At 41.7% G+C, this 20472-nt stretch overlaps 1 protein-coding gene across 10 annotated transcripts in view; it reads right to left on the bottom strand.

Moving 5' to 3' along the window:
• Positions 1-3808: 3808 nt before the first annotated feature.
• WDPCP (WD repeat containing planar cell polarity effector) overlaps positions 3809-20472 on the bottom strand; it is a 361777-nt gene continuing 345113 nt past the window's right edge. For 2 of the 10 annotated variants that reach the window (XM_056567997.1, XM_056567998.1), the window contains exons 14-15: positions 11952-12031; positions 11426-11775 (exon numbers count right to left, since the gene is read on the bottom strand). In XM_056567997.1, the coding sequence (XP_056423972.1) occupies positions 11684-11775; positions 11952-12031 (172 nt within the window). In that variant the 3' untranslated portion in view covers positions 11426-11683. The other 8 variants (XM_056567991.1, XM_056567989.1, XM_056567993.1 and 5 more) reach the window with 7 other exon arrangements.

The raw sequence follows: 20472 nt of genomic DNA, 5'->3' as shown, positions 1-20472 counted from the left end.
CCCTTTAGGTATCTCTTTAAAGGCACTTACTGAAGAGGTCAAAAGCGAAATTTCACCCCATAACCCTCCACTTTACTTGTAAACACCAGTCACGCCAATGTTCACTCACATAACAGTACAAATATTGGACAATTAAAAAAAAAGTAAAACAACATTGATAAAATATGAACCCACCATCAGGAGGCATCTCATGTTAATGACGTAACAAACATCATTTAAAAAAATGACACTTTTTTGTGTTTTGTAAACCAAAAGCCTCTTTACATGCAGGGTAAATAGATTATAATATAATAGCGAGGGATTACGGATCACAGCCTGGTGTCATACTAATCCCTCACACAGACTATTACTTGTTACTGACATAAGCACGGCTAGAATTCAGAACAGCACCGGAGAAATGGCATATGGCAGCATTTTAAGGAATTATAGAGGACTATTTTAATGTTTTGCCCAATACACGATAACATGCTTCATTTCATTTTGTATGATTTCATCGAACCTAGAGTTGCAAAGAATCTCTGCTTAGAACATTCCCATACACAGATGCGTAGTTCCCCAACCAGGCCATAAATCAGAATAATAGGGCTAAAAATTGGGCCACATCTACCTAGCTGCGTATGGGGAATACTAAACCGGTTAAGATGAACTGGAACTACTGAAGGAATTTTTATTCTGATAATACTAATTTTATATGCTATGATTAAAATATGTTGTGGCGTCAGATTTTCAACCTCCATTTTCTTTTTAGGCAATCCGAATATTAAAATGGTTATAAGTATGAACAAAACTATGGAGGAACTGCGAAGAAGGTAGAAAGCTTATATACTATGAAGTTGTGAAAATATTAACCAAAAATGGAGTAAATGTGAAATAAACGATCTTGTTTTAGAACAACTCCATTCCATGATGAATATTGTTTTGTAATAAAATATATTTAATAAATATTGAACTACGCAGCTGAATTAAAATATAAACTTCTGCTTTACATTTTTACCTACACAACCGGAATGAACCTGTACCATGCATTACTCACCCTTATCTGCACTGTCAGCAATGATTTCGGCAAACATTTTGATCATGTCAAATAACCTTGAATAGAACTACGCACCAACAAATAGAAAATATATAAAGCTTCGCCATTTTGTTTTTTAAAAATAAAATCCTATTCAGAGCAACCTGTGTGCTGTGTTTAGTATTCTCCAAGTAACTCCTCGATAAATGTATAAACTCATTTGAAGCCTTGCGTCATAGAGACCGGGAGATTTTCCCCGACGCTCCTTACAGGACACAGGCTCCATTACAGTCTATGGAACCCGTCACTTTTTTTTATTTTTTTTTTAATAACTGTTTATTTATGTAGAAATGTTTTCCAAGACATGTTATACACATCAAGTAACACAGAAAAGGTAAAGGAAGGAAATATAAAATCATCTCCAGTGTAAAAGTAAACAAAGTAATTAAAGTACAGCATGTATCATCTTTACAATGCATACAACATGAATTGTCATGTGCAGAGATATAACAATATACCGTATTTGACGCACTTTTTCTTCCCCAAAACTGGGGGGAAAAAGTCGGTGCGTCTTATACGGCGAATACACCCCTATCGCGGCGGTCCCTGCGGCCATCAACGGCCGGGACCCGCGGCTAATACAGGACATCACCGATGGCGGTGATGCCCTGTATTAACCCTTCAGACGTGGCGATCAAAGCTGACTGCCGCGTCTGAAGGGAAAGTGACACTAACCCGGCTTCATTTCACCGCGGTGGTCCCGAACAGCCCGACTGAATAGCCGGGTTAGTGCTTACAGGACACCGGGAGGGACCTTACCTGCCTCCTCGGTGTCTTCTCCGTTCAGGGATCCCCTGTATGGCCGGCGCTCTCCTTCCTCGTCATCACGTCGTCACGTACGTGCGTCGGCGTGCGTAACGACGTGATGGCGGCGACGGAGAGCGAGGATACCCGGCCGGCAGCAGAGACGTTCCGGAGCGACGGGGACGCGGCGACAGCGATGGAGCGACATCCAGGGCAGCGGTGACGGGTCCGGAGCGGCGGGGACACGTGAGTATTACCTCCTATGCAGTGGTCTTCAATCTGCGGACCTCCAGATGTTGCAAAACTACAACTCCCAACATGCCCGGACAGCGAACGGCTGTCCGGGCATGCTGGGAGTTGTAGTTTTGCAACGTCTGGAGGTCCGCAGGTTGAAGACCACTATTGGGTTCAAAATCATTATTTTTTTAGATTTTGCACCTATAAATTGGGTGCGTCTTATATGCCGGTGCGTCCTATAGGGCGAAAAATACGGTAAAATATAACAATCTAAGTGTGTGAGAACAATCAGTGGTCGACTGAATCTAATGTAATATCATGTTGGAACCCCTCACTTTTAATGTTACGGACTGAGCATTGAACCAGGGATATATCTAGAACAAAAAAAAAAAAAACATAAAACCCCAACAAGAGTACGTTTACCTTATGTGGATCCACCGTGTATCAGATATAAAAAAAAAAAAACGGCCACATTTTTTACATAAACAATGTATTTAAAATCCATAAGATGAAACGTCATATATATTAAAAACTGTATATTTTTTATGCATAAATCTATATTTAAGCTGTAATTATCTATTTATGTATGTATGTGTGTGTGTTTTTTTTTTTTGTTTGAAAAATGCAGAGAAATGACGAAGGGACGAAAAATATAACACCATCTGTTCCTTTTTTTTTTTCTGAAGCCATGCCGCATAATCCTAATGTTTATAAGCTTATAAGAACTAACATAAATCGAGCGATTATACCATAAGTACTGTTTAATACAGACGTTGACACAAGATACTCGCACGCAATCCCACTAGATTTTTTTATGAGCGCTCCCCTCACCTCCCTGACATTTATTTGTCAGGGAACAAACTGATAGATTATACCTGGCTCTGCCCACGTTGCCGGCCAACTTATTGTTAGGGCTATAAATAATTAAATCTAGAAAGATAGAGTTAGTCTATGATTTCATTCTCGTAGAATAGAACATATTTTAATGAGCAACGAGAGTCCCGCGTGTTACAGTACAAAATAGCTTTATTCTTCTCAGTCTTCCTTAACAAATAGACGCTAGTAAATTATTTTACAGGACGCAGGCTCTCCAAGCAGACTCACATGTGTTAATAAAAAATACATTTATCAGCCGTTTGCCTGCATACAGAATGAAAACGATATCATGGCGGAAAAAAAAAAAAGTGCTATTTCTTTCATTTCACAGAATTGTATAATGGCAGAGAAAGGTTAACACTTATGCATAATTTCTTTTGGGAAGCAGAAGTAAGATCAAATTGGAATGCTGGATAAAAGGACTTTATATGTTTCTTAAAGGAAAAATAATGGTTATTTGAGCAAGATTATAGTTCTAGATTAGGAAAATTGAGAGCTTTCTTAGCAAAAGGCTTCTGCCTGCGAACGGCTGCTCTTTCATGGAGGTATTCTAAAGGAAGATGTTATCTCTTAGTATCTCAATAGAATGCCTTTCACCGACTTAAGTGGAAGTCAAATCTGCATTACAAGGGTGGATTGCTAGAACAGAGATATAATTTGCAGGAAATGCAAAATATCTTATCGGGGTGATGGAGGCTTTTTTTTAACCAAAGTTACATGTTAATGACATCAACATTCCCACTTCATACAATCACATGCAATGCGGAAGACACCACTAAAAAGGAAAAACAGATCAGGTGGAAAAGCTTTATAGGCCACCTTGGTGTTATTTGTGTATGTTTGGTTGGGAAAATGTTCATTTGCGCTGTAGGTGTTAGTGTAGCAATGGATAAAAGAAGATGGAATAGAAGCGTAATAGAAGAGTAAGTAGAACAAATATTTTGCTGGAAGAAAATAAAAATGAAATGTTACCTAACCATCAGCACACAGAGAGAATCAATAGGCCATACAGATAATTTAATTATTTATTTGGTATCATAAAATAAAGTACAAAAAGTGTCACATTTACATAATTAATAATAAAAAATGGAATGAAAAGAAAATAATCAAACATGACAAAATATGATTTTGGAGGAACATGATTTACAGGAAGGATGAAAGGAAAATAACATTATTATATAACATTGTCCTGTAGTTTTGTTTAGTTACACCAAACCAAAATGCACCACTTTCAGGGAGCCGCCTCCAGTGTCCTGAAAAATCAAGTTGATACATTTAGTTAATTCAGGAGAAGAATGCAGAAAAACATATATACGTCAAACACTTGGATTCAGTGGTAAGTAGAGCCAATAGTGTCGGCAGCCTCAGGATATTACCAAACATTCTGCACTTGTTTTTTTTTATATTTGCAGACTACAGACAACTTCAAGAAAGATATTGACCGATGCACCACTTGCAAGTCTGTATGTGACTTGTTTACATTAAAATCCAAGGAATCCAAGGCACCACAGTAGTACTTCGTTATTCAGATCCATAGTAATCCCTTCTCTACATTTACACCATGGGCCATTAGCAGCCAGCAGTGATGACAGACATCAGAGATCAGAAATCCGATGCTGATCATTTAAAGGATAGGGGATAAGATGTCTGATCGCGGGGGGGGGATGGGCGCAGCTGGAATCCCCTGCGATCTCCGTGTAGCACCCGCATTCTATGCGGGGCTGCGCCTTCAGACTCGGAAACCTCTTTGTTTCCGGGACTGGAGACGTCACGCCACGCCCCCTTCATTAATGTCTATGAATGGAGGGGATGTGGCGTGACGTCACGAGGGGGCGTGGCGTGATTTCTTCAGCCCCGGAAACAAAGAGGTTTCCGAGACTGGAGACGCAACCCCGCATAGAATGCTAGTGCTGCAAGGAGATCTCGGGGGTCCCATCGTCGGGCCCCCCACGATCAGACATCTTATACCGTATCCTTTGGATAGGGGATAAGATGTATTTGGCCAGAATACCCCTTTAAGTGTTTAGATGCCACAATCCCTTGTAGCATTGGAAGTAAAGTGGGACTGATCAGCACCCTGTGATGTTAGTGCAGGGTAGCTGATTGTTGTCATGGCAGCCTGATTCAGCTTGCCTACGGCAGGCTATACCAGCAGAGTGGCAACCATAAAGATCATTGTAATGTCTTTAAAAGGTACAATTGCTCCAGCAAAATCAGGCCCTCTTTGGCGCTGTATGTGGAAAAACAAAAGTGTTGTGGCTCTTAAAATATGAGGAGTTCCAAACATGGCAAAAATCACTGACATGGGAAAGTGTTAACATGGACCTGGAATACAGATGCAATTTTCTCTACTACAGTGCGTTGGACTCCTTGGATATAGACTACAGACATACCGAATATTGGTTTATAGTTGTTGATGAAACAAGATTATTTCAGGAAATTACTACTTTAGAACCATATTAAATCAAAGACTAATGTAATTTTATTAAGTAATTCCTTTTGTATGAATTTCCTAACATTCTATGTAAACCATCTCCATTATTAACTTACTGACCACCTATACAATATTTTGTTGCAGCCATTAATGGACTTTAGGGCAGGCAATTGTCTTTTATGGTGTCCTGTGCCTGGTGGATTGGGTACATGGCTGTCTACAGATGAGATTCCTCCACTCTAAGTGGTTAGAGCAGTTAAAAATGGGCCGGATTGGAGGAACCGTAGGGCCTAATTTATAAAGCGAGGGTGCTCCCTCTATCATCCCATTGTCACCCATGCAACACAATTGTAAAATGAAAATGGGTTGTCATGGCAGACATGGGCCTATCAACAGCCCACAGGTCTACCATATACAGCCCTAAGCAGTGCAATGAATTATGTAGGCGATCAAATTCCTTGTGTGACTGATAAATAGTCCTCCCCCTAAAATAAAGTAAATAAGCTAGATTCATTAAAGGGGTTATCTGGGGAGCTCCCTGCTGGCTCACTTCTGGATTGTTGTCATTTCAGCCCATTTACCTTTTTACAATTGCTTGAAAGGGCGGGCTAAGATGGTGGGGTAGTACTATATCACAATCACAGCATGAATGCAAAATCATGCCCCCATGTGATGGCCAATGTATCTTAAGTTTAAGTTATATTAAAGGTGTAGTCCAGTTTAACAAAAAACTCATCTCATATCGGCTGTATCTCCAGCTGTCTCATAGAGATGCATGGAGGAAGTGTGTCGGCCACAGCTTCGTGCCGTGGTCGACACCGCTTCATTAATGGGGAGAGCTGGGGGTCCCAGTGGTTGGGATAAGTTTGAGGGAGAGCTGGGGGTCCCAAATAACTTTTTAATTTGAATCTGATGTTTAATTCATTAACAGAAAGATTATTTAAATGGTATATTGTTTTTATATGATATTTTCATGTGCCTCAGATTCTAAATAAAGTCTACTAAAAATGTAAACATTCTGTTAAAAACTATAAAGGTGTCATCTATATGCTTGAAAAATTACATTATGTAAATGTCATGTAGAGTCAATGTTATTCATTAAACTGTACTATATACCAAATACATTTTAGATCCCTCTTCATTTTACCATAATTCCATAAAAACTGAAGAATTATTACATTAGAAATATAAATAATCAATAATCATAAAATACTTCAATAACATAATTTTCATGAACATTAATTGAATATCCTTAGATTATATTTTAACATTGGTACACAATAATACTAAATATACTTTTGTAGTCCAATTTATTTGTATAGTATTATATAGTTATATTCTAATGTGTTGTCGTAATTTACAGAAACTATCACTAAGATCCTATACAATCTTACCTCTCTTGCCATATCTTCATCCCCTATAAAGTAAAGAAATGTAAGTGAGAAATTGGACTGCTCCACTATTATAGTATGTGTTAAACTTTGACTTAGTCCCCAAAGCCACAAAATCATGGAAAATAAATAAAAACATAAATGAGATAAAAAAAAAAACTATTGGAATTCTTTTATTTTATATAAATAAATAATAATAATTATCATAATTTCTTTCTTAATACAGGTTTACAGACAAAGCTTTTGGTGCAATGTATGCTGTAAATGTTCTCTCTCTATTGTAGTCCCAAGTAAATGTTAGGACTTGTTAAAGTGTATTTTGCACTGGAGAAATCATTTTTATAAGAGCAATGTAAGCAACAAAAACAAAGCTCCGGCATAACCAGTGCTACTATATGGCTCTCCACCAGGAAAGGGATTACAGGAGGTAACGTTAACCTCAGTATAGCTGCAATGTTTAGGTAGATGCATCAGAACAACCGTCTAAGAAAACATACAGGACAATAAACAGAATGTATTCCAAAGCCTTTCTACATAGATCTATTTGCTTTTGGAACAATACATGATAGATTTAGAAAAAAAAAAAATGCCCTGAGAGTTTACTGCTTCAGATGAAATTTTGGTTCTGGTTTAATGGAGCCCGAAAGACTATGTAAAGCTCTCATCTGGCAAATGGCGGTTTGTAGTCTTTTTTTCTTGATATGCTCAGTAGATGAGCAGCCTGTAATAACACGCCGATGTGTAGACGCAGCACTACAGAGTATCTATGGCCAGCAGGGAAAAATAAGTCCTGTAAATGAACTATTTTCTGCAACAGATCTTGCTGGAAATCCATGGCAAATCTTCAATAAACACATATGACACGTGCGTATTGTCACAGATTTTCACCATTTATTGCATACATTCCACGTAAGAATGAGCACTATGTGGAAATATAAAGCATGGCCTGATTTCTGCATGTCATTTTTGGAAAATGATTTTGGATTTGCGAAGGGGAATTTGCACACCACATCGGCCTTGTCTAATATGGTCTCAGTTCAGAATTTTCCACTATTGTACAGTTTCCCCTAATCTCACTAATAGAGCCTGAAATCTGTACCAAATACCATTACCACACATATTTGCAGGAGAAAGTAGTCCTCTAGAGCACCAATGGCCAAATAGTAGATCATGATCAAACAGTAAACCTTATGGTGGGGACTAGCAGACTTAATGTTGGGCCTCTCCTGCCAAAGTGTCATCCATTCTGAAAAATCGTCTTAGTTTTGTCCTGTGTTCGTCCCGCTGTCATTGTCCTGGGATTAAACTGCAATCAATACTAGTCTATGGTGTGGGGGTTGGAGGGGGGGGGGCAGGGTGCAAGGGAAACACACAAATCTTAGAGTTGCAGAGAGGCAGTAAAGGGACAATTCTCTTAGTAGGAAATTCAAGGACATTAAGCATATTTTACACTGCTTAATACTGCTTTATCATGCCTTCCATGCTGCTAATGGACTATGTAAGGACTGTGTATAGAGACACAAAAGTTCAGGATACCCCAGCTCAGGGATAACTGAAGTCTACAGATGAAGCCTGCAGAGCAGAAATCTGCTGAAAATGCCATATACAAGTTATCTAATGACCAGAAATAGTGATTTTTGTTACGTAAACACACAGGGCAACTTATCCTAAGGGCTGGTATGCTTTCAATCAATGAGAATTTACCAGCTCGGAAAAAAAGCCGACTAATGTATAACGCAAGGCTGCCATAGGGAGATGACGAAAAACAGACAAGGCAGTAATGTATTTGAACTGAAAATGTAAATGTTACTGTATAAAATGTCAAGTTTAAAGAGCAGATGTTGAAAGGCTAGTCTTAAAAAAAATATAAAAGACTGTCAATGCATGAACAGGATGTAGGCACCGACATGGAAGCCGAGGATAACACACCCTTCCCTTTTCTGGCTGAAAGTGGGAGCAAGTCAATATGTTGTGTTTGCCAAATGACATAAAGCTTATGGAAATGGCATTTTGCAAGATAATTCTGACTTCAAACTATGACTTTATGGTTCATAATATGCGTATGGTGTTAGCAGACACAACACGATTATTCCTCGCAAGAGGATATTGGCAGGATTTCTCCACTATACAGAGAACAGAATACACAGAGAACGGAACACCCTCAGGACATATACTCGGCAGGCAGGTGCTGGGAGACCTGTGGCTGATTGGATTTCTGCTCCAAACACGGGACACCTTCTGCACCCTGCTTCCATCTACCAGAGCTTCTCTAAATGGTCCTTCATGTCTCCAGCCCTTTCTTCTCTGTAGTTCTTCAAAGCTAAACATTCATAACATATTCTCAATTTCTTCCTCCAAATCTAAGACTCTTTTACAGAATGAGGAGGAAACAACAGGAACCTGATCCATGGATGCTTAATAATAAGACAAATCTGAAAAAGGTTCAATTAAAAACCCATTTCAACGCTAGGTATTTTTTTGGGGGGAAAATATAAAATCTTATACATGTATTTTACAGGAGCTTTAGAATAAATACATTAAACAGTGTATTTTTGTGTTTTTTATTTTATTATTATTTATGGACATGTCCTTTCTCAACTTTTTAAACTCAGTGGGGGAGATTTAGCAGAACTTGTGTAAAGGAAAAGTTGCCCAGTTGCCCATAGCAACCAATCAGATCGCTTCTTTAATTTTTAACAAGGCCTCTACAAAATGAAAGAAGCGATCTGATTGGTTGCTATGGGCCACTGGGCAATTTTTTCTTTACACAAGTTTTGATAAATCTCCCCCAATGTATTCAGAGATGTATAGTGTGAGATAACCAGCCTTTCACTGAAAAAGGAGTTGTATATATTGTGTTGGTCTAGGTGAGGACAAACAGGGAATGTTATGTGAATAAAGATTTTCGATAGAATGTTGTGATATTGTGTTGAATTGGCTTCATGAGAAATTGGACTTCTTAACTATACTAAAGTAAATGGAAGGGCACATCGCTCTATTTACACTTGTGTAACGGCCTTTCCCTCAGGGTTTCTGGTATTTTTTAACAGTTGAAATGCTCGGTTCATGTTGTCAAAAATATCAAACCCTGAATCATGACAAACCCCACTATATTATATAGGTCAATAGGGGCCTACCAAGATTCACTGGTATACATCCAAAAGAAGAACCAGCATAAATGTCGAATGTGAGCCATAAAGACAAAAAGACAACAGGATGCGCTCAGTAGTGTAATAGCTTCAGTCAAGAGGCACTAACGCACAATGTGAACTGTGCTTACCAGATAATGTTGTACTCGATCCAAGTACAGCAATGGATAAAGGTGATAAGGATAGAGGTCTCTGCAGCTGCTCCAGGCTCACGTGAACACGATAGATAAAAATCTCCTCCAACAACCAGCAGGATAAAATCAAGCGCTGAGACCAGGATAAAATGAAGGATATTTATTACCCACAATGCAACGCATTTCGCTGGAGTTCCGCTTCTCCAGGCATCATGCCTGAAGAAGCGGAACTCCCGCGAAACGCGTTGCATTGTGGGTAATAAATATCCCTAATTTTATCCTGGTCTCAGCGCTTGATTTTATCCTGCTGGTTGTTGGAGGAGATTTTTATCTATCATGTAAATGTGAGCCTTGACTCTGGCACAAACTGAGCCTAATACCATGTTCTGACTTTATTTACTATTTTTATTTTATTCCTTTATCAATGTGTACTATACTATATAACTACATAGGGTATAACTTTATCATCGTCATCTGAAATATCTTATTTTATATCAATGATTTAAAGGGGTTTTCCCAACGTGCAAAGTTACACCAGATCCACAGGATAGTAAAAAACTGTCTGACTGTAGGGGGTCCAACTGTAGGGGCCCCATGCAATCTCGAGAATAGGGACCCGAGTCTTCTCTTAGAATGGAGCTTCATTCATTCGTTCTCTATGGAAGCCATAGAAACAGTCAAAACTCTGTACTTGGCTATATCCAGCACAGTGAATGAATGGAGCAGAGGTGCACATCACATGAGTCAAAGGACCCTCAGTGGTCAGACCCCCGTGATCACATAGTTATCCCCTATCCACAGGACAGGATACATTTATAAAACTTTTTGATAAAATTTTAATAAGTGGCTCAAATGTCATGATAAAAATATTTCTTCACCCTTCAGATCATGCAGTGATCCAGTGTGGAATCTCTGGTAGGCACCCTGGTCTTTGTTTATTAGCAGTCATCATGTGATCGCTGGAGCCCACTAGAGGCCTCATCAGTCATACTACCGACATGTGACTGCTGAGGCCAGTGATTGGTTGCAGCAGTCACGTATCGACCTCTTGTAAAGAAAAACTGAGATGCCCACCAAAGCGTCTCTACGATTTATGCAGAGATGTTGCTCATACAATTAGGGTCTGTTCACACGGCAGAATCTCCACTTGCGGAATTCTGCCTCAAATTTAAGCCCCAGACTTCTATGGGATTCCGCACTCCCAGTCACACTTCTGAATTTCCGCTTGCGGAAATTCAGAAGTGTGAATGGGAGTGAGGAATCCCATAGAAGTCTAAGGGATTTAATTTGAGGCGGAATTCCGCAAGCGAAAGTTCTGCCGTGTGAACAGAACCTTATAGTATATTACATTTGGATGGTAAATAACCCAGGGTGGAGTAATCATTTCCTCTTTATAAGGTGCGCAGGTGTCTTTCTCTCCAACCATGTACAGAACTGCATTTAAATTGCACTTTCCAAACACATTGTTACATGAAATCTGGGGGAAATATTGTCCTCTCATAGCCAATTTTTTATTTTATTTGCATTTATAAATTATATAAAAATACTATATAAAAAAACCCTCCTCACTGAAAGCCTTGTACGGATTGAATATGTCCGTTCATAAGAGCAAAGTATGGTTAAAAATAAAATACTGGCAGACTACCTCATTGCCTTTCATTCCAAGGCTCCCCATGCACAAATATGAGGAACATTAATTTACGCCCACTGTGCTGTGCCTTCTGTTCTAAATGTGTCTCTGTAATAGCGAAATAGATCTCTTAAGGCATGGTCCATGTCAGATAAAGCACACATTGTGTGTCGCTTACATAAGATACATCCACCTCATTCATTGCTCTCCGCATGCTTCCCCAGCTCCCCCAGGTAATAAATTACATCACTCAAAGCATTTATCATTCACTTTCTGATTCATACCCCGATTCCAAGGTAGTGTTTTATTCAGGGATTCGGCATAGACTTCAATTCCAATCTCGTTCTCTATGTGAACTAATTGTCTGTGAAAATACAAAAAAAAAGAAGATACAAGAAAGAAATCTTAGTAAAGAGGGCAATCGTCTGAAAGGAGTCCTTTAATTTGTTTACAGTGCTGAGTGCTGGACACGCTTCATTCAGTCCGCCCTTTGTCAGGGTGCACAGCGTTTCGTCTGACCATATTCACTTTGCTGACTCGACTGTGGCCATGATGGCTCCTGAGAAGTTCAGTCTGCACCGTCCAGCTGGGAGGTTAGGCCATGGACATTGCACTCTTTGTGTCATTGTGCGTATGACATCATTTCAGGACCGGTCAGGTTCTCTTTGGCGTGGCTAATGAACAACACAGTCGTCAACATTGTCATGTACAAATACCACATTAAATCCTGGCACAATATTTTGTGTGTGTGTGGTCATGCCACCCATCTCTCTCTTGCCTTCTGGAACAGGGGAACTTGTTGTCCCCCTGAGGGTATGTTCACATGGCGGAATGTGCGCCTGGAAAATATCCTGCCGGACATTCTTCAGGTTGCAGGTGTCGGGAGAAAATCCCGGCGCTAGGACTGAACCTAAATACGCCGTCTCCATAGATGGCAATGCATTTCTAAACAGATTCTACAGAAAGAATTGACAGTTATGCATGGTGGAGCAGAATCCTATTGAAAACAATGGGACTCTGCTGCAACATTATTTCTGAGCTTAATATTTCCACCGTATTCTGCTTGGATATTCCGCCTTAGATGAACATACCCTTAGATGGGAAGGTGGACAACAAAGTCTGCCGTTTCCGAAAGCAACTTGAACAAACCAGTTCCAGCTTGGCACACATGGGCACATAGTTTGTGACAATATTGCTATAGTATTTTGGGCCTTTTTGTTTTTTTAAACAAACCTGTAAAACAGCTGTAAAATGGCCCACAAAACAGCCTATGTTTTAAACATTAATTCTACAGATGTCATTTTTATACACAGTGTATGATGAAAAAAAAGCAGTAAAAAACATTAAATGGGCAGTGTTTTTTTTGTAAATCTAAGGCTATGTTCACACAGTGTATAATGTAACATAAGTATACAAACCTTAATGAAACATAATGTGTTTCATTAAGGAGCAATGTGCTACACTAAAACCTTTTCCCTATTCAAAGGACAGGGGATAAGTTTTAGATTGTGGGGGATCTGACCGCTGGGACCCCCCGCAAACTCCTGCACTGCACATCGGCTTTCCTCTGTTACTGAATGTGTTGACCCCCACACGAAGTGGTGACTGACACGCGCCCACCATGTATCTCTACGGGAGAGCCGGAGATACAGAGATACATGGAGGGGCATGTCAGCTGCTGCTTTGGGTAGGGGTCGACACAATCCTTTCCAGGGGAGAGCCGGGGTACAGTGTACGAGATTGCAGGAGGTCCCAGTAGTCGGACCCTCCGCGATCTGACACTTATCCTCTATCCTTTGGATAAGGGATAAATGTTAGGCTATGTTCACGGGATTCATGGGATTCTGCTGCTTTGTTCACATGGCAGAGATTCCGCTGCAGCAACATCTGCCGGAATAAATCCTGATTGCGACGACCGCAAAAACATTGAACCTGTTCAATAGTTTTGCGGATTCCGCTGGTGCTCCCTAGTCTGTGGAATGTCAGCACGGAAAGTTACCATGCAGACATTCCACCATCTGAATATAACCTTACTGCACTAGAGTACTCCTTTAACGACTATGCCAGTGTTTCCCAAACAGGGCGCCGTCAGCTGTTGCAAAACTACAACTCCCAGCAAGCCTGGACAGCAGAAGGGAAAGGGAAACACTGGTCTATGAAAAAGAGACCGTCGATACACATATTATATAGAAGAAAAACAAAACAAAACCTGCTGTAAGTTATAATTAAAAAATGAATGCAGTTTTTTATGCATAGTGTGCACTGATGGCTGCTTTTCCATAGACTTTAATGGAACACAATACTGCTTTTTTATATCTATTTTACATAATTATTTCTGCTTTCATATTACACTGTGTGAACACAGGCCTAATGATCTGTTTCATTAAAGTCTATTGAAAACATGTACATGTGAACTTAGCATTAACAGTACAGCAGCATTTTGGCCTTTATTTTGGGTCATACATGGCCCAAAATATGTCCCAAATGAAAATAGCTGTTTTGCTTTTGTTAAAGCCCATAAATACAGCTACGAATATGGCTGAAGAAATGGCCTAAAATGTTGTTAAAAAAATGTTATTAATTTAAAATTAATTAAATAAAAATAGATATTTTTTTTTTTAATCTTGTAAAACTACTGCTCAAAAAACAGTGTGTGAACATAGCAACAAGTTATGTGCCCCCCTAACCCCTACTCTCCACACCACAGTGCTCTATAGAGTGCTTCCTCCCCTTCTTTTTGGCGATCACTATGAAGTGTCATAAGTTTCCTAAAATGACAGTTACACCTGAAGAAAGGCAGAGCTCATAAACTATTACCTGAGGAGTTATATGTGTGATCCCAATATAAAGCAGAGCTGCTCTCCATAGCCGGTGTTAATGTGTCAGAGGACAGCCGGCATTACACATGCTCATTGCTGTATTCACAATATGCACACTGGCTTGGCCAAGGCGACATATGTGGAGGAAATCTGATTTCTGCCAAAGAGCAGTAACTCATTATTTTGCAGGCTCCCAAAGGTTAATGTGTACTGAGTGCATGGTTGGCGATACAAAGGCACGGATCCATCCTTACACATAGCAGTTAATTGGAGTATTTGGATGACAAAAGATTATGAAAACATGGCAGACAGAAGCCATATTGAGCCTGACAGAGCGATGAAGAATGAATTTAATCTACTACCCATATAGTCTAGAGGAGCTACATGTTACGCTGGTTAACACACTCTGCATTGGCTTTACCCCCTGGACATACTGTTTTACACTATAAGTAAAATCTTATCTTTACCTTTATTGGCTTTACTATATCATCATTCCTAATAAACAGTACAGATATAATGTATTCCAGCTCTCACTGATTGACTAAAGATTAGAGAATGAATGCAGGTGTCTAGTCACTAAGGGGAAACGCTCCATGCTGTGCCAACTCTAGTCTTCATCCCTTCCCCCGTGTCATAGTGATGTTACGATCTATATACAATTGAACAAAAGTTGTGGAGTGTTACTTAAACTCTAGATGCCTCTCATTTCCTGCTCCAAATCATATAAACCTATATATCATAGAGTTCAGTTTCTCACCTTCTATCACCTTATTTGGTAAGAATTAAGTCGCCAGCATTAAAGGGGTAAACAAAAACTTGAAAGAAGGCTGCAGGGACAATACTCACATTGCAGCAGTTTAACACTTATCCTACATTCCAAGCATGCATACTTACCTTTGTTCCAAACTTTGGCTCCATAGGTGCTCCTCCTCAGAGCAGTGAGAGTAAACATGGGTTTTGCACATGGGTAGCCGACTACAATTCTCAGGGGCTGTGACCTTCCCTTCCACCTTATTCTAGTGATTGGTTGGGGTCTGAACACTAAGACCTCAACTGATAAAAATGTTTGACATGTCCCTAGGAGATGCCAAAAGTTGACTTTTCTTACAGGTACACTTTCAGTACCTAACAGTTGAAAGGATACTCTGCCCACCAACATCTTATCCCCTATCTAAAGGAAAGGGGATAAGATGTCTGATCGCAGGGGTCCTGGCACTAGGAACCCCCCCCCCCTGCATTCTCCGCGCAGCACCCGGAACTCTAAACAGTATGTTTAGAACGCTGGATTTCAGCGGGCAGAGATGTGATGTCACGCCACGCCCCCTCCAATAATCTCTATGGGAGGGGGAGTGACTGCCGTCACGCCCCCTCCCATAGACAGGAATGGAGGGGGCGTGGTGTGATGTCACAAGGAGGCGTGGCATAACGTCACATCCCCTGCAACAAAAACCCAGCTTTCTAAACATACTGCTTAGAATGCTGGGTACAGTACGGGTGCTGCACAGAGATCGCGGGGGTCCCGGATAAGATGTCTGTGGGCGGAGTACCCCTTTAACCTGTTAGGGACTAAACTACCAAACTATAGCCCTTCCAGATGTTGCAAAACTACAACTCCAAGCATGCCCAGACAGTCCAGGCATGCTGGGAGTTGTTGTTCTGTAACATCTGGCCCTTCAGATGTTGCAGAACGAGAACTCCCAGCATGCCAGGGCAGTCTGGGCATGCTTGGAGTTGAAGTTTTGCAACATCTGGAATCTGGAGGGCTGCAGTTTGGACACCACTACACAGTGGTCTCCAAACTGCTTTCCTCCAATTGTTGCATAACTACAACTCCCAACATGTCCTTCGGCTGTCTGGGCATGCTGGGAGTTGTAGTTTTGCAACAACTGGAGGCAAAGTAGTTAAGTAACAAACTCAGTGTTTTGCAACCAGTGTGCCTCCAGCTGTTGCATAACTACAACCCCCAGCATGCACGGACAGCCAAAGGGCATGCTGGGAGTGTTAGTAGTATGTCTTCAGCTGTTGCATAACTACAAGTCCCAGCATGCCCTTCAGTTGTCACTGCATGCTGAGAGTTGTAGTTTTTGCAACAGCTGAAGGCACACTGGTTGCAAAACACAGAGTTTATTACCTAACTCAGTGTTTCGCAACCACTGTGCCTCCACCTGTTGTATAACTACAACCCCCAGCAAGCACAGCCAGCCAAAGGGCATGCTGGTAGTCGTAGTTTTTCAACAGCTGGAGGTCCCCCCCCCCTATGTGGCTCTTTCTCTTCTGTGCATTGTATTGCGCTCACAAAGCACTTTATTTCCACACATGGGGTATTTCCATACTCAGAAGAAATGGGGTTACAACTTTTGGGGGGCATTTTCTCCAACTACCTCTTGTAAAACTTGTTAATTTGGTGAAAAAAATGAATTTTAGTGAAAAAAAAATATTTTCATTTACACATCCGACTTTACCCAAAAGTCATCAAACACCTGTAAGGTGTTAAGGCTCACTGTATCCCTTGTTACGTGCCATGAGGGGTGTAGTTTCCAAAATAGTATGCCATGTGGGTTATTTTTTGCTATTACGGCACCAAAGGGGCTTCCTAAATGCGACATGCCCCCCCAAAAACCATTTCAGTAAAATTCACTTTCCAAAATCCCATTGTCACTCCTTCGCTTCTGAGCCCTTTACTGCGCCCGCAGAGCACTTTATATCCACATATGAGGTATTTTCTTACTCGAGAGAAATTGGGTTACAAATTTTGGGGGGCCTTTTCTCCTTTTACCCCTTGTAAAAATTCAAAAACTGGGTCTACAATAACATGTTAGAGTAAAAAAAATTTAGATTTAGAATTTTCATCTTCACTTTGCTGCTATTCCTGTGAAACACCTAAAGGGTTAACAAACTTTCTGAATGTCATTTTGAATACAGTGACCCCCCGACCTACAACGGCCCCGACATACGATAATTTCAACATGCGATGGCCTCTCAGAGGCCATCGCATGTTGAAGGCAGCATCAACATACGATGCTTTTGTATGTCGGGGCCATCGCATAAACGGCTATCCGGCAGCGCTGACTGCTTCAGCTGCTGCCAGATAGCCATTTACGGTGCCCCACGTGCTCCGGTGATGTCTCTTACCTGTCCTCGGGGCTCTGGAGTCCTCTTCAGGATCCCCTGCATTGCCGGCACTCTCCTCCGTCGTCATCACGTCGCCACGCATGCCATCCCGTCATCCAATAGGAGCGGCGTGCGTAGTGACGTGATGGCGGCGACGGAGAGCGAGGATCCTCGGGAAGCAGAGATGGCCGGAGCAGCGGGGACACGGCGACATCGATGGAAGGCGACATCCAGGGCAGCGGTGACAAGCGGTGACGGGTCCGGAGCGGCGGGGACAGGTGAGTGTTACGTCCTATACTTTACATTGCACGGATCCCTCAACATACGATGGTTTCAACAAACGATGGTTCGTTTGGAATGGATTACCATCGTATGTTGGGGGACCACTGTACTTTGAGGGTTGCAGTTTTTATAATGGGGTAATTTATGGGGTATTTCTAATATGAAGGCCCCTCAAATCCACTTAAAAACTGAACTGGTCCCTGAAAAATTCAGATCTTGAAAATTTTGTGGAAAATTGGAAAATTGCTGCTGAACTTTGAAGCCCTCTGATCTCTTCCTAAAGTAAAAACATGTCAACTTTATGATGCCAACATAAAGTAGACATATTGTATATGTGAATCAATATATAATTTATTTGGTATGTCAATTTTCCTGAGAAGGAGGGAGCTTCAAAATTTGAAATATGCAAAATTTTCACATTTTTCATGAAATTTTGGAATTTTTCACCAAGAAATGTTGCAAGTACCGACGAAAATTTACCATTATGTTAACCCCTTAAGGACCAGGCACGTATGAGTACGTCCCTGCGCCCTGGGTCTTAAGGACCAGGCACGTACTCATACGTCCTGGCGAATTCCGCATCCTGCCGCGCTGGGCGGATTGCGAAACCGGACGCCTGCTGAAATCGTTCAGCAGGCGTCTGAGGCAAACGCCGGATGGGGTCCCGGGACCTCCCACATGTCGCCGTTCGCCGCAGATCGTCCGCGAAATTGCGCGGGCAATCTGCGGTAATTCTGGTCATTCGGGTCAGTGGCGACCCGATGACCCGGAACTAGATGGTGATCGGCGGTGTACGATACACCGCCAATCACCTGCCGTTGCTGGGGAGAGTCACCTCCCCAGCAACGCTACTATTGGCTGGCGATCGTCCAGCCAATAGCAGTGTGGCAGAGAAGGGGTTAAAGGACCCTTCCCACTGCTGCACCCGCTCTCTGTGTTCAGTCAGCGGGTGCAGCAGTGAGGAGAAGACCGTGGATCCCCCCCTCGGAGCTCCGGAGCCCCCTCACCAGCCTTAGAATAGGGACAGCGGATTGCAGGGACAGGTAGGAGTTAATAAAGTTAAAAAAGTTTTTAAAAAAAGTAAAAAAAATAGTCCCCCCCACGACTCCCTAATAGGTTCCCAAGGGTCCTATTAGGGTCTGATCCCTGACCCCGCGTCCTGTTAGGGGTTCATGGAGCTGCATGTGCCATCCGTTTTTCTTTTGGCCGCAGCTTTTTTTTTATTAAAAAAAATCCGCCCCTGACCCCCTAATAGGTCCCCCAGGGTCCTATTAGGGGTTCAGGGAGCTGCGTGTGCCACCCCTTTTTTTTTTGGGCCGCAGCTTTTTTTTTTTTTCTATTACTGTTGTACACTTTTTACAAGCACCACACACTACATACTTCCCCGCCCCCCCCCCCCTCCTGCAGTGTTGCTATCAGTGTGTGAAGAGTGGGAGAAGAGGGTTGCATTGACAATCCAACACAATGGGCAGCACATTGAACACATTTTATAAGTGGTCAGAAACTTGTAAATTACTCATGAAAGAATAAAGTTACGTTAAAAAAACATCATTGTTTTTCTTGTGAAATTCCCAATAAGTTTGATGTGTCACATGACCCTCTTCCTATTGAAAAAAGGACTTCAAAATGGCCACCATGGTCACCACCCATCTTGAAAAGTTTCCCCCCTCACATATACCAATGTGCCACAAACAGGAAATTAATATCACCAACCATTCCCATTTTATTAAGGAGTATCCATATAAATGGCCCACCCTGTAGAATATGTCACGAAAAAACAATCTCTGAATCAAATTCATAAGTAAAAGCATCCTAGAGCTATTAGAGGGGTTCTCCACCATAAAGTGATTTTAGTACGTACCTGGCAGACAGTAATGGACATGCTTAGGAAGTATTTGCGCTGGTCTTGGGGCTAAATGGCTATGTTGTGAGATTACCATAACACTTTTTGTGAACCGGTATTTCCTGTTTCCGTTTTCTTTTTTTGACTACAAATCCCATAATTCCATTTTCCTCCCTCCCACACATCAGCCACCCCACCCATTGAAACATAAATGAGCTGCATCCATTCAAAAGACCTGTGGTTTTCACTCAGGGTGCCTACCGCTGTTGCATTAGTTGCAGATTGATCCCTCCACCCATTGAAGCAGACAGGCTCCCTGTCATCAGCTGACTAGTGAGTCAGGTCTCGGCCGCATTGCAACCTGGGAAAAATCTGAGACAACAGTCATTTTGCTGTTAAAAATAAATATTGGGGTGAAAATCACAGAAGAATTGTGAGAAAACCATCACACACAGGTACAGACACTATATTATGAACAACACTAACTTTACAGCCCCTGTAGCATAGTCAAATAAAAAAAATTCACAGCCATAGCCTGCAGGGGTGAGGTGGCACTGGTGCCACCTCACGATCGCCCTGAATCGTCGGCCGGTTTACCGGCCGACCAATCAGGGCACCTGCTGCGGGTGTCACTCCCGCAACCTGCTCCGCCCCTTTTCCGGAGGACGTGATCGGGTGCGGGAAGAGGACCCCGGCAGCTGGGGACCCCGATCCCTGGCGTCCCTGTTGGGATCGGGGCCCCAGGAGCGG

Source organism: Hyla sarda, chromosome 3 (genome assembly GCF_029499605.1).
Source record: "Hyla sarda isolate aHylSar1 chromosome 3, aHylSar1.hap1, whole genome shotgun sequence".
NCBI lineage: Eukaryota > Metazoa > Chordata > Amphibia > Anura > Hylidae > Hyla > Hyla sarda.
This window is presented reverse-complemented; position numbering and strand designations above follow the sequence as displayed.